Source organism: Neoarius graeffei, chromosome 1 (assembly GCF_027579695.1).
Source record: "Neoarius graeffei isolate fNeoGra1 chromosome 1, fNeoGra1.pri, whole genome shotgun sequence".
Classification (NCBI taxonomy): domain Eukaryota; kingdom Metazoa; phylum Chordata; class Actinopteri; order Siluriformes; family Ariidae; genus Neoarius; species Neoarius graeffei.
Window position 1 is genome coordinate 46,318,112 of NC_083569.1, and position 14,347 is coordinate 46,332,458.

General features: G+C 42.8%; 1 protein-coding gene across 2 annotated transcripts in view; it reads right to left on the reverse strand.

Moving 5' to 3' along the window:
- Positions 1–14,347, reverse strand: part of LOC132893510 (DNA-dependent protein kinase catalytic subunit-like) — a 141,865-nt gene that overhangs the window by 15,434 nt on the left and 112,084 nt on the right. For both annotated transcript variants that reach the window (XM_060932709.1, XM_060932707.1), the window contains exons 68-78: positions 13,686–13,788; positions 13,347–13,512; positions 12,884–13,058; positions 12,598–12,782; positions 7,107–7,287; positions 6,641–6,801; positions 6,294–6,505; positions 6,108–6,195; positions 4,090–4,233; positions 3,773–3,980; positions 3,612–3,679 (exon numbers count right to left, since the gene is read on the reverse strand). In XM_060932709.1, the coding sequence (XP_060788692.1) occupies positions 3,612–3,679; positions 3,773–3,980; positions 4,090–4,233; positions 6,108–6,195; positions 6,294–6,505; positions 6,641–6,801; positions 7,107–7,287; positions 12,598–12,782; positions 12,884–13,058; positions 13,347–13,512; positions 13,686–13,788 (1,691 nt within the window). The remainder of the gene's footprint in view (positions 1–3,611; positions 3,680–3,772; positions 3,981–4,089; positions 4,234–6,107; positions 6,196–6,293; positions 6,506–6,640; positions 6,802–7,106; positions 7,288–12,597; positions 12,783–12,883; positions 13,059–13,346; positions 13,513–13,685; positions 13,789–14,347) is intronic.

Consider the following 14,347-nt stretch of genomic DNA (forward strand, 5'->3'; position numbering starts at 1 on the left):
TAATATATTCAATTTATTGCACGGCGGCACGGTGGTGTAGTGGTTAGCGCTGTCGCCTCACAGCAAGAAGGTCCGGGTTCGAGCCCCGTGGCCGGCGAGGGCCTTTCTATGCGGAGTTTGCATGTTCTCCCCGTGTCCGCGTGGGTTTCCTCCGGGTGCTCCGGTTTCCCCCACAGTCCAAAGACATGCAGGTTAGGTTAACTGGTGACTCTAAATTGACCGTAGGTGTGAATGTGAGTGTGAATGGTTATCTGTGTCTATGTGTCAGCCCTGTGATGACCTGGCGACTTGTCCAGGGTGTACCCCGCCTTTCGCCCGTAGTCAGCTGGGATAGGCTCCAGCTTGCCTGCGACCCTGTAGAAGGATAAAGCGGCTAGAGATAATGAGATGAGAGAATTTATTGCACTCTTTCCATTGCTTCCATATATTATTTTTTTGTGGCAAACCACACAAATGCAAGCGCCTGGAATGTTTAGTTTTTTGCACCATGAACTAAATGGCTTTCCGTTTTCACCCATTTCGTACAGCCAAGCCCACCTCCACTTGTTTTTTACACCTTTATCGATGGCAGACACATCAGTGCCTTCCTTCATGTAAAGCGCATCCATGCTGCCGAAACCGAAAGCAGAATGACATGCTCCTCTGTGCTCGACGTCAATATAGAAAAAAGTTTGGATCTTTGCTTAAATTAAAATTATAATTTGACCTTACTTTGTGTTGAATACGACTTCAAAAACAATTCAAGATTTTATTAAGAGAAATGTTGTGGCCAACACGAGTGTTAAGTTACCTAAAAGATCGCGTGAAGTTGGCTGCTACTTTGCGTTCGTTCTCATTTTCCTCCATCATTTCATAGGCCAGAAACAGATGTTTTGACGTAATTTAACTTAGTAGGCTATGATTATTATTTAACCGTAGTCTTCTAGACATTTTGACTGTTTGGGGCATTGAACGCTGGTGTATGATTTTCAGGGAATAAAGTTTAGCGCATGTTGGAACATCATTGCGCTCGCAGCCTCCAACTCCTCAAACGTCCTTTAAATTGTGATATAACGTAGGCTATAAGGCACGGTTCTAACATACCTTACACATTGGCCTAACGAAAATAATAATTGTTGGGGCGTCTGCTGATTTGTTAGCTATAAATTTAGGTCTAATTACTTCTGACAGTCTGCAAGCATTGCACCGTCGGGTCTTCAAGTCTGGCTGAAGCAGAGGAGCGGGTTTTCCGGGGCTTATTTTTTTTAATTTTTTTTTTTAACATGCTCTATTTCTATATGTCCAGGTTTGAACTAAGTCATTTTGGCAAGATTTAATTTAATACAAAACAGAAATGGTCAGACACAAGCACGCCAAGCACATGGGAATGTATTTTGCCAATTTTGACAGCGCATGTTTTTTTAATGCTGCACCGTAGACAGCGAACGTTTAAACATGATCAAACATAGGAAATGAACGAGACAAAGCATGGCTCAAAAACAAAAAAGTTAAATAAACCCTGCTGATAGTTGATGGTGTTGCAACACATCAGTGTTATAACCCAATCTCTACCCAACCACCCGTCATTTTAATTCTCCTCGGATCAGCACCAACCTCACATTTGGCCTGGGGAGAGTTCAGTTGACGGAAATCCGTCACACGACGGAAAACTTTAATCCATATGTGAAACGGAAATAAATCGACTAAGGAAAGAAAAACTATTTTGGATAAAATTGTTACTGTTCGTTCCACACTGATCAACCTGTGTGACTCAGTTGTGCCTTTTGAATCGAGAATAAATGAAGAGGGAACTGAACATTAACCATTTATTCAAATTATTATTGCAAGGGTGATTATAGTTACTGTACGACTGTCGCTACAACTGGAACGTGCTGATTCTGTTAGTGTTTGTAATTATTGTTCCATCCACTATTAGATCAAATTAAAATAAAATCTTACAACATTGTTTGAAAGTCTACAGCAAGATATTTTGCTGTTTTACAAAGAACACTTCAGATATTGTTTTAACAATAATAAGCATAACTGTATAAATGATAGCGTGCAAATAGCCATGTAATTAGATGTCCTTGGGGTTGTTGAGACATGGAGGGATGGAATACCATCTATCCCACAGTTCAGGTCGGAGTCCTTTGAGAGGAAATGCTTTGGCTTTTGCAACATTCTGTTCCCAAAAGCTGATGTCAGGACAAAGTCTTTACACAAAGGAGGTTTTCTTGCTTTTGTAGTTTTTTAAAACTGTTTTTCCGTGTCAGGACTCTTTGTGAAAAAGAAGGTATATTCCAACATGTAGCTAATGCTAACGCTAGGCCACAAATCTGCACTGTCACTCCAGTCGTTTTGAGGAATTTTGTATGGCTCATAACTGTCAATAAACTCTAATTTCTGCGTATATGTATCCTTCGCTTCTTTCTGATTTAGACTGTCCAAGTAATCCGGTAGTCGAGCTTTTTTAGCTGTAGTTTTCTTCGAACAACAGCAACAGATGTCGGACATTTTCGTTTAGCTTCAGCACGTGAACAGTATGGAAACAAAGTTCGCTTGTCCCCCAGGTCTCGGGTAGCGACGGTTGCTAACAAATATGACGTCAGTGCAAGGGGTCTATAGTATACCGTACACGGTCGGCCTATGCTACTGATTTAAGAATGCACTGCAGCAGCCAGTAGTTAAAATGTCCTGATCATCAATACATAAAAAAGGCACAGATCCCAAGCCTTGTAAACAGTGCTCTTGGAAAAGGCTCCGGATCCACTGTGACCCCCCCCCCCCCCCCATTTAACAGTAATGCAGGAGGAAAAGTGTTACAGCTGCCACCGTATGGACCTGGTGGAGCCCTTGTGTGCGTTTTTCTTGCTGTGTTCCTTCTCATAGGATGGAGGTGCTGGGCTCTGATTGGCCTCGAGTGTGGGAGGCGGGAGGAGTGGCTGAACCGGCACCGGGATGTGTATGACCGCGATTGGCTGACCGGCCCCGACGTACCGCCAACCAGACGACACGATTCTCAGTATCCCTGCTATTTAAACTGGGAGCAGCACAGTCTCCGCGCGGGTCTTTTTTGTTGTTGTTGTATGAATTGTATTGACTATAAGCTCGCATGGTTATTTCGAAAACTCATACATGTTAACAGTGGTTAACTTGTTCAGGAATGTGGAGGTCGGTATAATTGTTTTGGGACTGGGCAGGGACTAGTTTAGCTTTAGCATTGATTGCATTCACTTGAGACGATTTCTGTTAGTCACACTAGTTAGGGGTGCTGTTTTATGTGTTTTTTTGTTATTGACTGCTGAATTAGATAGTGAGGTTTTTTGTTTCCCATTTTGTTTGATAAGACTAGTATAGGCTCCATTTGGAGTTCCCTTTTTGTTATATTTATTTGTTCTTTTAAACAGCACTTGTTTGCCCTTTGTTCCCTTTTACCTCACCTCCTTTTGTTATCACAATTTGAATTTTCAATTAATAAAAATCCTTTGTTTATTACCATTCCCATCTGGTTTTATGTTACTTCTCAATAACCCTTTGAGCTGGGTCATAACAAAAAGTTAAAGGGAAAAATAAGATAACGTACCATTACATCAGTCAAGAGTATAAAAGGATCATCATCTGCAAGTACATACCCTCTCATCGAACCCTGTAATCTTCGCATGGTACTCAGGCAGAGGCTTGGATCTTCCATCGTACTGTCCTAAAGTGAGGAGGAAAATTAGTATTGAATATTTGCTTGATGAACTTTCTGAAACAATGTTTCATTTGAGGAGGCTGATGGTTTTCTCCTAACCTGGAACCTCCAGCTCGTTCCGGAGTGTGTCTGCGCTGAAGTTACTGAGCCAGGGTGAGTACTCCTTCAGATTCCCTGGCTCTTTCTGGAAGCCTCTCATGTGTGACACCAGCTCATCCACTCTCCTAAGATAAGGATAATCTTTACGCTTCTCGTATACCTTCGAGCCACCTGGGCCAAAAAGCTTCTCCACTTCTTTGGAGAATCTCTTTTAGAAACACAGACGAAGAAAGAAAATACAGGCTTTACAATGTACAGTTGATTACTCACTGAAATAATGGAACGGGAAAATAGTTTCAGGCATTACAACTAAGAACCTGGCTGAATTTTTTCCGGAAGGCTCCAATTCCTGGGGCTTTAGAGTTGCAGAGTGAGGTGCTCATTTCTTCATACAGTGTCCTCATCATTTTCTGATCCATCTTGGGCTTCTCCAACTGACTCTTAACCTCATCCCACCAATCCTGCCAAACAATGTTGACAGTACAGCAGTGTACACAGGATACATGTTAATGTAAGGATTCTGCATTGTACAGTGTATAAATTGTGATGCAAATTTATGACAATTTGTATAAATGAAATCAAAAACTGATCACAATTATTATCAGGCTGCATAATCTTATTTTTCCTAGCTGCAATTACATTATTTAGACAGCAGAGGGCGCAATAACAGACAATAGCAGGAACGCACGTGACTTCAACCTAGGCAGGAGTAACACAGCTCTAAAATAAGAAAGCACTGTCGTGCAATTGATTGTACAAATAGGTTTAACAAGAAATCAAAGCTATTGTTTTACAGAGTGATGAAAGATAGAGAAAAATGAAGGTAGTAGAATCCCTATTTGTTATTACCGTTTTAATTTTTAATAAAAGGAATATTTTAGTTAACAGGCTATTAAAATTTAGTCCAACTTTTACAAATGTGGTTAAATAATTATTGTTGGTTATTAAGAAAATTAAACAGTTTTTTTAACAAAAGAAACATTTAAGTTGACAACAGATAGGAAAAAACATTTTGCTTTTTTTTCCCCCAAAAAAGTATTGTGGGAAAATTGAATCATGTACCCAGTATCATGAGTGAATCAAATCGTGAATTGTTACATGCCTAGCTAAGCATATTAAGAATATTATAATGCTAATAAAGCTTTTAGTGACCATACAGTACATCCATTATCCAGAACTACTTGTCCTGTACAGGGTCGTGGGCGAGCTGGAGCCCATCCCAGCTGACTATGGGCGAAAGGCGGGGTACACCCTGGACAAATCGCCAGATCATCGCAGGGCTGACACATAGAGACACGCAACCATTCACACTCATTCATACCTACGGTCAATTTAGAGCCACCAGTTACCCTAACCTGCATGTCTTTGGACTGTGGGGGAAACTGGAGGAAACCCACGCAGACACGGGGAGAACATGCAAACTCCGCACAGAAAGGCCCCCATCGGCCACTGGGCTTAAACCCAGAACCTTCTTGCTGTGAGGCGACAGTGCTAACCACAGCACCAGCGTGCCGCCCCATACAGTACATTATGGTAGATATTACACTCAATATTTGAAGAGGTTTTGAATAGTTCCCATTCATTAAAATATTTTTTTTAAAAAATATTCGGAGTCGGCGGCACGGTGGTGTAGTGGTTAGCGCTGTCGCCTCACAGCAAGAAAGTCCTGGGTTCGAGCCCTGGGGCCGGCGAGGGCCTTTCTGTGCGGAGTTTGCATGTTCTCCCCGTGTCCGCGTGGGTTTCCTCCGGGTGCTCCGGTTTCCCCCACAGTCCAAAGACATGCAGGTTAGGCTAACTGGTGACTCTAAATTGACCGTAGGTGTGAATGTGAGTGTGAATGGTTGTCTGTGTCTATGTGTCAGCCCTGTGATGACCTGGCGACTTGTCCAGGGTGTACCCCGCCTTTCGCCCGTAGTCAGCTGGGATAGGCTCCAGCTTGCCTGCGACCCTGTAGAACAGGATAAAGCGGCTAGAGATAATGAGATGAGATGAGATGAGATATTCGGAGTCGATAAAGGCAAAAAATGATCACCCAAGTTAAGATTGACTTATCTCTGTCGTTTCTTCACATTTGGGAAATGGTAATGAGCTTTTATAATGATTAAAGATGATCTTTTTAAAGCGAGCTCTGCTTTCATGCTGTGCATCATTTACAGATCAGAACTTCATCAACCAGTGATGGACTGTTTAAAGCACAGCCAATGAACAAATGAAAAATAAAAAATGCTAACTTGGTGTTGAGTCATAAAGAAAGTGAGGAAGAAATGCTTCTGGAGAATACATTTATATGATAAATATTGATTATAGCAAAAGAAATGTAAAATGGATTTAGTACTTTAAAGAGCATTTCAGGGTTGGTGAGCTGCTGAAGAGCATCAACAAAGTCTTGAAAACCTCCTCCTCTATCCAGTTTTGCCTTTAGCCTGGAACACACACACACACAAAATACAACAGTCACAATGTTTTTCTTCATTACTTATTTACATGCTGATTAGTCACTAAAAAAAGTATTTCAGCATACTTCTGGACAAACTCCTGGTTCGCATGACCGATAACAGACTCTTCAAACAGATAGCCTTCCCTGCTTATCATGAAGGGGTAGACGAGTGCTTGTGGATAACACTCCGCAATCTCCTTTACCACATGCTGCACTGCCACTGCCTCTGGCTTGTCCAACAAAGCCATCATCTGACTGATCCAGCCAATCAGCTGCCAGCAAGGTACGCTCACCACCTATCCAAACACAACATGGCTATCGTTAAGACTTGCACTGTAAACGACAAATCCAAATTAACCGAAAATAACAATCCCACACTCAAGACCCTTTTTCTGGGAGTTTGAGTCCTAAATTTTTTTTCACAGCTCCACCTCTTTGGCCATCAGGTCCAGTGTCTCTGCAGAGTAGAGCTCCACTAACTGCAGTAAGCGAGGGAACTGGAGTCTGGCTTCCTCCGAGTTGAGCTTCAGAGCTTTTAGCATCATCTTCACCACATGAGCAGGCAAACTCTGCATCTTGGGAGAACTGGTCACTGCAAAACAGGAACAAGATGAGCATCAGAATACAAGCTTTAACGGAAACGTCATTTTGGTGCTAGAGAACCCAAAGCTGGCTAAATAAAATGGGAACAGGTCATACACCAAAACCTACACTGTTGAATACCTACTTCAGCAGGTGATCTTTTGATTTGAGTGATTTTGTATGTAATGGGAAGCCCAGGTCCAGGACACGTGGAACAATACCCTCAGTTTGATAGCCTTCAAATGGTTCATTAATCATAGACCATTAAAACAATATAGAAATATAACATTTCAATATGCAATCTTGAAGATTTACTCTCTTCTCTTTGCTCTTCCTCCCTCAGTCTGCGGTCACAGAAGTTAGCAAGAGTCATGTAGGCCTCCACGATGCCCGGTGTGTCCGCATGCTTTTGGCTGAATGACTGCTCTTCTTCCTCGGCCTTGCGTGCAGCGCTGTGTAATAGCTCAAGAGCACGCATCTGTAAGCCCTCCACCACCTAAAATTTTATAGAAGAGACAAAAAAAAGTGGTCAGTGGGAGTGCTAAGAGCCATTTTTGTCATCAGATGATTAACAGAACAGATTAATATGAACCTGCTTGGTTGGAAGGTGATGATTAATTTTCTATAATAGCATGGGTCTGATGATAGTGCTGGCAGTAATTCAATTCAAGTTTATACTAGTGTGTTTGCTATTATATACACTGTATGGCCAAAGAGTTGTGGACACCTGCTCATCACACTCACATATGGGTCTTTACCAAACTGCTGTCACAACGTTGGAAGCACAGAATTGTATGGAACGTGTTTGTATGCTGTAGCATTATAATTTTTAACTCGTTACTCTAAACTGTCTGTAGATGTGAATGGTTGTTTGGGAAAGCTGCGACAGGCGTAGCAAGCCGGTGGTAGATGATGTGTGCTCAAGATGGACACAGACAAGCCAAATGGCCCAAGGGCATCAGGGTGCGTGAGTTTGCATATTCAATTCCAGGTGCTCCGGTTCCCTCCCACAGTCCAAAAGACATGCGGATTAGGTTACCTGGCTACTCTAAATTGCTGGGTTTCAGTCATGTGACTTTTCTTAGCAGTTTTACCGGAAGAGAAATAGCTGGTGGTCTAAAGACTGCCGTAGTGCAAACAACTAGCGATAACTTATCATAGTACGCTCGTAATATAGAAGCCACTACTCGCTTTAGATACAGTCAAGCCAGAAAGTCTGCAGTCCCCTTTCACCTTCTCCACATTTTATGATGTTACAGACTTATTCTACAATATATCGAGTCCATTTTTTGTTCCAAAATTCTACACAAAATAGCCCATAATGACAAAGTGAAAGCAGGTTTTTAGAAAATATGCAATTTTATTTTACCGACAAAAATAGGTTATTTAGGGGTTACATATCAATACACACCCTTAGCCTAATACTTTGTTGATGCACCTTTGGCAGCAATTACAGCTTCAAGGCATCTTGGGAAAGAAGCTACGAGCTTGGCACACTTGTTCATGGACATTTTTGTCCATTCCTCTTGACATATCCTTGCAAGCTCCATCAGGTTGGATGGGGAGCATCAGTACACAGCCATTTTCAGCTCCTTCCACAGATGTTCAATCGAATTCAGGTCTGGGCTCTGGCTGGGCCACTCAAGGACATTCACAGACTTTCTCTGAAGCCACTCCTTTGTTCTCTTGGCTGTCTGCTTCGGGTTGTCATGTTGGAAGGTAAACCTTCGCCCCAGTCTGAGGTCCAGAGCACTCTGGAGCAGGTTTTCTTCAAGGATCTCAGTGTACTTTGCTGCATTCATCTTTCCCTCTATCAGGACTAGTCACCCCATTCCAGCTGCTGAAAAACATCCCCACGTCATGATGCTGCCACCGCCATGCTTCACTGTAGGGATGGCATTGGTCAGGTGATGAGCGGTGCCTGGTTTCCTCCAGACATGATGCTTGGTATTCAGGCCAAAAAATTCAATTTTGGTTTCATCAGACCAGAGAATCTTGTTTCTCATGGTTTGAGAGTCCTCTAGGTGCCTTTTGGCAAACTCCAAGCAGGCCATCATGTGCCTTTTACTAAGGAGTGGCCACTCTACCATAAAGGCCTGATTTGTGGAGTGCTGCCTGGATGGTTGATCTTCTGAAAGGTTCTCCCATCTCCACAAGGATACGCTGGAGCTCTGTCAGAGTGACCCTTGGGTTCCTGCTCACCTCCCTGGCCAAGGCCGGTCTTCCCGGATCACTCAGTTTGGCCAGGCGGCCAGGTCTAGGAAGATTCTTGGTGGTTCCAAACTTCTTCCATTTACGAAGGATGGTGGCCACTGTGCTCTTTTGGATCTGTAAAGCTGCAGCAATTTTTCTGTACCCTTCTCCAGATCTATGCCTTGACACAATCCTGTTTCTGAGGTCTGCAGATAATTCCTTTGACCCCAGGCCATCCTTAAAAAAAAATCCGTTTCCTGTCCACCGGGTGAGCAAAAAAAATTTTCAGTCGGGAGGGAGGGATTTTTTTTATTTTTTATTATATATGGATGGATAAGAAATTGCAATGCTGTGTTTGTTTTTTCTTTCAGTACTTTTTTTTATTACAAAAGCAAACACATTTAATAAAATGACAGTTTAATCAACTGAAACTTGTACAAAAACTTTAAAGTTAGCATTTTAAATGCTGACTGCAACATTTGCAAAACTTTTACAAAGGTACTTAAAATGTCCGACACACGGACTTTTTGTAGTTCTAAATCGACCGTTAGGCCTCGTTCGGATGAAATTACACTATTAAAATGATCACTGAATGATTTGTTTTTCTGAACCTTTACTATTTTGTTGTTCGCTAGAATACCATTTTGCGATTTCACACTTAAGGAAATGTTTGAAAACTCCGGATCTCCTTCCTTCATGGTAGCTGCCATTTTTTTGTGCCGCACGGCGCATGCGCAGAGCTGATTCGACAGGGCTTTCCACAAGCGCCGGCTGCGGCCACACAATTAAGTCCAGCCGGCTACTTTAATGACTATTATTTTTGTAGCCCACAGGCTCTAAATATTAATTTTCAATTTTAATAAAATTAAATGTTTATCTAACGGACTGACAATAATGTCAAACTGAACCGCACTCATTTAAGTTGTGATTCGCGCTGTTTGTACCGATAATAACCACAAATTCCCCGCCGACTTCGTTGATCAAGGGAGAGTAACTCATCCGCGGCCCCGACATGCGGTGTGTGCACGCGCACTCGGCGGAGGCAGTAGTGTGCGCGTGCACTCGGCGGAGGCAGTATGAGCCTTAGTGGAAAGCCCTGGGAATGCGTAAATGTCAAGTTCGAGTTTAGATTTACGAGCCCGAAAAAAATGTCGAAAAACCGGCGTTAAAAAAAAAATTTCACCCGCACAAACGGCACTCACCCGGTCGGTGGACCGGAAACAGAACATTTTTTAATAATGGCCCCATGGCTTGGAGTTTGCTTTGACATGCACGGTCAACTGTGGGACCTTATATAGGCAGGTCTTGGCAATCCCCAATCATGTCCATTCAATTGAATTTACCACAGGTGTACTCCAGTTAAGTTGTAAAACATCTCAAATAGTATCAGTGGAAACAAAATGCACCTCAGCTCACTTTTGGGTGTCATATCAAAGGGTGTGCACATATGATATTTTACATTTTGACTTTTAATAAATTAGCACAAATGTCTAAAAACCTGCTTTCATGTCACTATGGGCTATTTTGTGACAAAAAAAAATGAACTCAATCTATTGTAGAATAATGGCCCTTTTCCACTACCCTTTTTCAGCTCACTTCAGCCCGACACGGCTCGCGTTTCGACTACCTCAGAGCAGCACGACTCAGCTCGCTTCAGCCCTACTCAGCACCCAAAACTCGCACGGTTTTGGAGTGGGGCTGAAGCGAGCCAAACCGAGCCGAGTGGGGCTAGGGGCGTGAGCAGACACTCCCCTGTGCACTGATTGGTGAGGAGGAGTGTCCTCACATGCCCACACACGCCCCGCGAGCACGCTGGGATCTGTAAACACCGTAAACCCGGAAGAAGAAGAATTACGAATTACGAGAATTTCTGAAGCCTTATGCGTCTCGCCTCATCTATACGCTCTTGCCAGTATCTGTTGGCGTTGTCTGTGACAACAAGCCACAGCACCAAGACCAGCAACACTAACGACTCCATGTCCTCCATGTTTATTGTTTACTATCCGGGTCGTGAGACTACCGCTTAAAAGGTCACTGATGTCACTGTTTGCGCCGCCTAACGACATCACGTGACGTCCACCCACTTTCGCTAACTCCACCCAATGTGCCCACCCACTTCCAGCCAGCACGGTTCAGCGCGGTTGTAGTCGAAATGCAACTCCAACAGCCCCACACAGCTCGACTCAGCACGGCACGGCTCAGCCGCGTTGGTAGTGGAAAAGCGGCATAAGTCTGTAACGTAATAAAATGTGGGGAAAGTGAAAGGGATGTGCAGACTTTACGGCTTGACTGTATATTCAGAAGATTGTTATGTGCAATGGAATCGACCCCTACAGTCTGGGAAAGAAGGATTTGTCAGACGAGCTCGAAAACTACCCTTCAGTCGAGTTCCTCGACATCTCGAACCATCTGATGTTGCAGACGTCCTTCTACACCACAAAACAGATGAAAGCGTGGAAGAGTATGGAGGCTTACAGCTTTTTTGTATGTGGCTGGGTAACGGATCTCGGTATCAAGTCACTGCTGAATGAATCCTGGATTGTTTTTGTCTAAGTATGTTTTTTTTTTTAACTTTTCGTTCGTGTCTTTACAACAAAGCGCTCCAAACTGAAGTGTAAACAAAACAGTCCACTTGATTCTCACTTGTGTTGGCTCTTATCTCTCAGGTAAATCAATCACAAAGATCATCAGAAACCCCTTTAAAGACCTGGATCTTAGTTAAACAAGCCGAAGAAGTGATCAGGGTGCATTGTAACTATGTGGCTGGGTAAGAATTTTGTCGTGACCTTCATGTATATAGACTTTGTGAGGCGTGAACAAAGAAACAGCTGGGGACTTTAGCGCTTCATGACTAAAAAAAAGTACCGTAAAATAACGACACAGCAAGAAAAGTACTTGGAAAACACTAAGGACAGCTGAGAGGGAGATACAAACATTTCACTAAGCGATCACTGCAAACTTGAGCATGCTTCAACTCGGCTCCCTTCAATTTCAGCGAGAGGTTCAAAAGCTGCCTTTCTCGACGTCTTTTTGTGAAATCCTGTGTTCGTTCACCCTTTTTTATTAGTTCACGGGGAACCCTGAAGAAACTTTGATCAATTTCACAGTTTGATCAATTCGAACAACCTAAAACAACGCAAGCGTAAGGCATTTTTCATGCGAGCAATGCACCTTCTCCGTACAAACGCTTTGTCAACTGAGCTTTGGTAGACCACCAGCTAAAGTTCTGAATAACTAATGAGGCAGATATGACGTCACATGAAACCCAGGCCAGAGGTGTGATTGTGGATGTGAACAGTTGTTTGTCTCTGTGTTAACCCTGTGATAGATTGGTGACCTTCCCAGGATGTACCCCGCCTCTCGCCCAAAGTCAGCTGGGATTGACTCCAGTTTTCCCACGACCCTGATGGATAAGCGGTATAGATAACGGATGGATGGATGGATGGATGGATGGATGCAACTAAGGTACCCAAATCTGTTCCAGCATGACCATGCTCCTGTGCACACATTTTTTGCACATGAATGTACCGATCTATTCATGCAGGGAAAACCTCAAATGCAAAAGATGTTCACATTTTAAATAATTTCAGCAAAACACAACACCAAAAGCTACCTGATCACTGGAAGATGTCCTGGAAAGTTCTAGAATTCTCTGTGCTTTCTCTTCTCCGACAATCTCCAGAGCAGAGGGACTGCGATGCACAGCGCTGGCCAAAAGGTCAAAGGTGGTGCCCAGTAGGATCCTCTGGTCTCTGAACACCTTGCTAGTGGAAGCTTCACTCTGCTCCTCAAACTCCTCTACGCAACACGGATACATAAATCAGAATTAAGAGCTGGCTTTGTCATTCAATATTTTAAATATATTTCTGGACTGCAGAAATGAAAAGAACAGCTTCTACCAAGCAGTGGGACAGTCTTGAGCAGGGAGCTGATCTGCTCAGCGGGCCCCTGGCTCTGGCTCCTCCGCTGGCTGAAACGGCTGAAGCTGTGCACCCAGCGCTGTAGCCAACCTTTCTCAGCCTTCGCCTCCCTGTGAAGTTCTTTCAACAGCTTTGTTGCCACGGAGAAGTTGTTCTGGTGGGATAATCATGCAAGGAAAAAAAAAGCAAAATATCTGTAAAGATCCATTAAATTCAATATTCTATGGTCCACATGATCAGTTTTGGTGGAAATATTGTTTTTGGCTTTTCTAGTTTTACTACATATAGATGAAAACATGCACATGTAAAGTGATGTATTGACAGGCCTTAATGTACACCAGGAAAATTCCTTACAGTGTCACACTGACACCAGGGGCATCCGGTATAAATACGCTTGCAAGGATTTGCTAACGTGCTGAATGATTTCATGATTAGGAAGTACCTGTTTCCAGGCGCTATCTGCCATGTTCAGTTTCATATTAAACTTGCAGTCCTTCACCAGTGCTCCCAACTCTTCTGCTGTACTGTCCTGCTCAGCTCCATCCACCTCCATACTGTTAGCAGGAGACGAGCACAGCTTCTCCCAGATCTTATCCAGAAAAAAACACCTGGGACATGAGAGGATGCACATCAGATAGATAACACACAAACGCCTACATGAAGGCAAGGTTGTTACCTGAACTGCACATTTCATTAACTTTTTGTACAGACCTTATCATTTATCAAGAAATAAATCTATAGCCATAGTATAAAACATGCATGCAAAGCTCAGATGACTTACCGGGATGTAATGATGTCATCCCACACGTTCATGGGGTCAATTTTAGCATCAGGGTAGCGACTGGTCCACCTCTTGATCAGACTTTTCAAAGAACCCACTGAGACTGGTACAGAGGAGAACAAGGTTACAGGAGCCGTCATGTGGAAGTGATAGTCATTCGAATCAATCTTAAAGGAGATAGGCAGAACCTTTATTTTTAAATACATTTCTGAGTGGATAGTATCCATAAATGGGAATTAATACACACACACACACACACACACACACACACACACACACACACACACACACACACACACACACACACAGTGCATCTCAAAAAATTAGAATACCATGAAAAAGTTCCCTTTTTTTCATAATTTAATTCAAAAAGGTAAACTTTCATATAGTCTATATTCATTCCATGTAAAGTGAAATATTTAAAGCTTTTTTTGTTTTAATTTTGATGATTATAGCTCATGAAAATCAGAAATCCAGTATCTCAAATTATTAGAATATTCCCTAAGATCAATCAAAAAAAGGATTTACAATACAGAAATGTCCAACTTCTGAAAAGTATATTCATTTATACACTCAATACTTGGTTGGGGCTCCTTTACCATGAATTACTGTATCAATGCGGTGTGGCATGGAGGTGATCAGTCTGTGGCACTGCTGAAGTG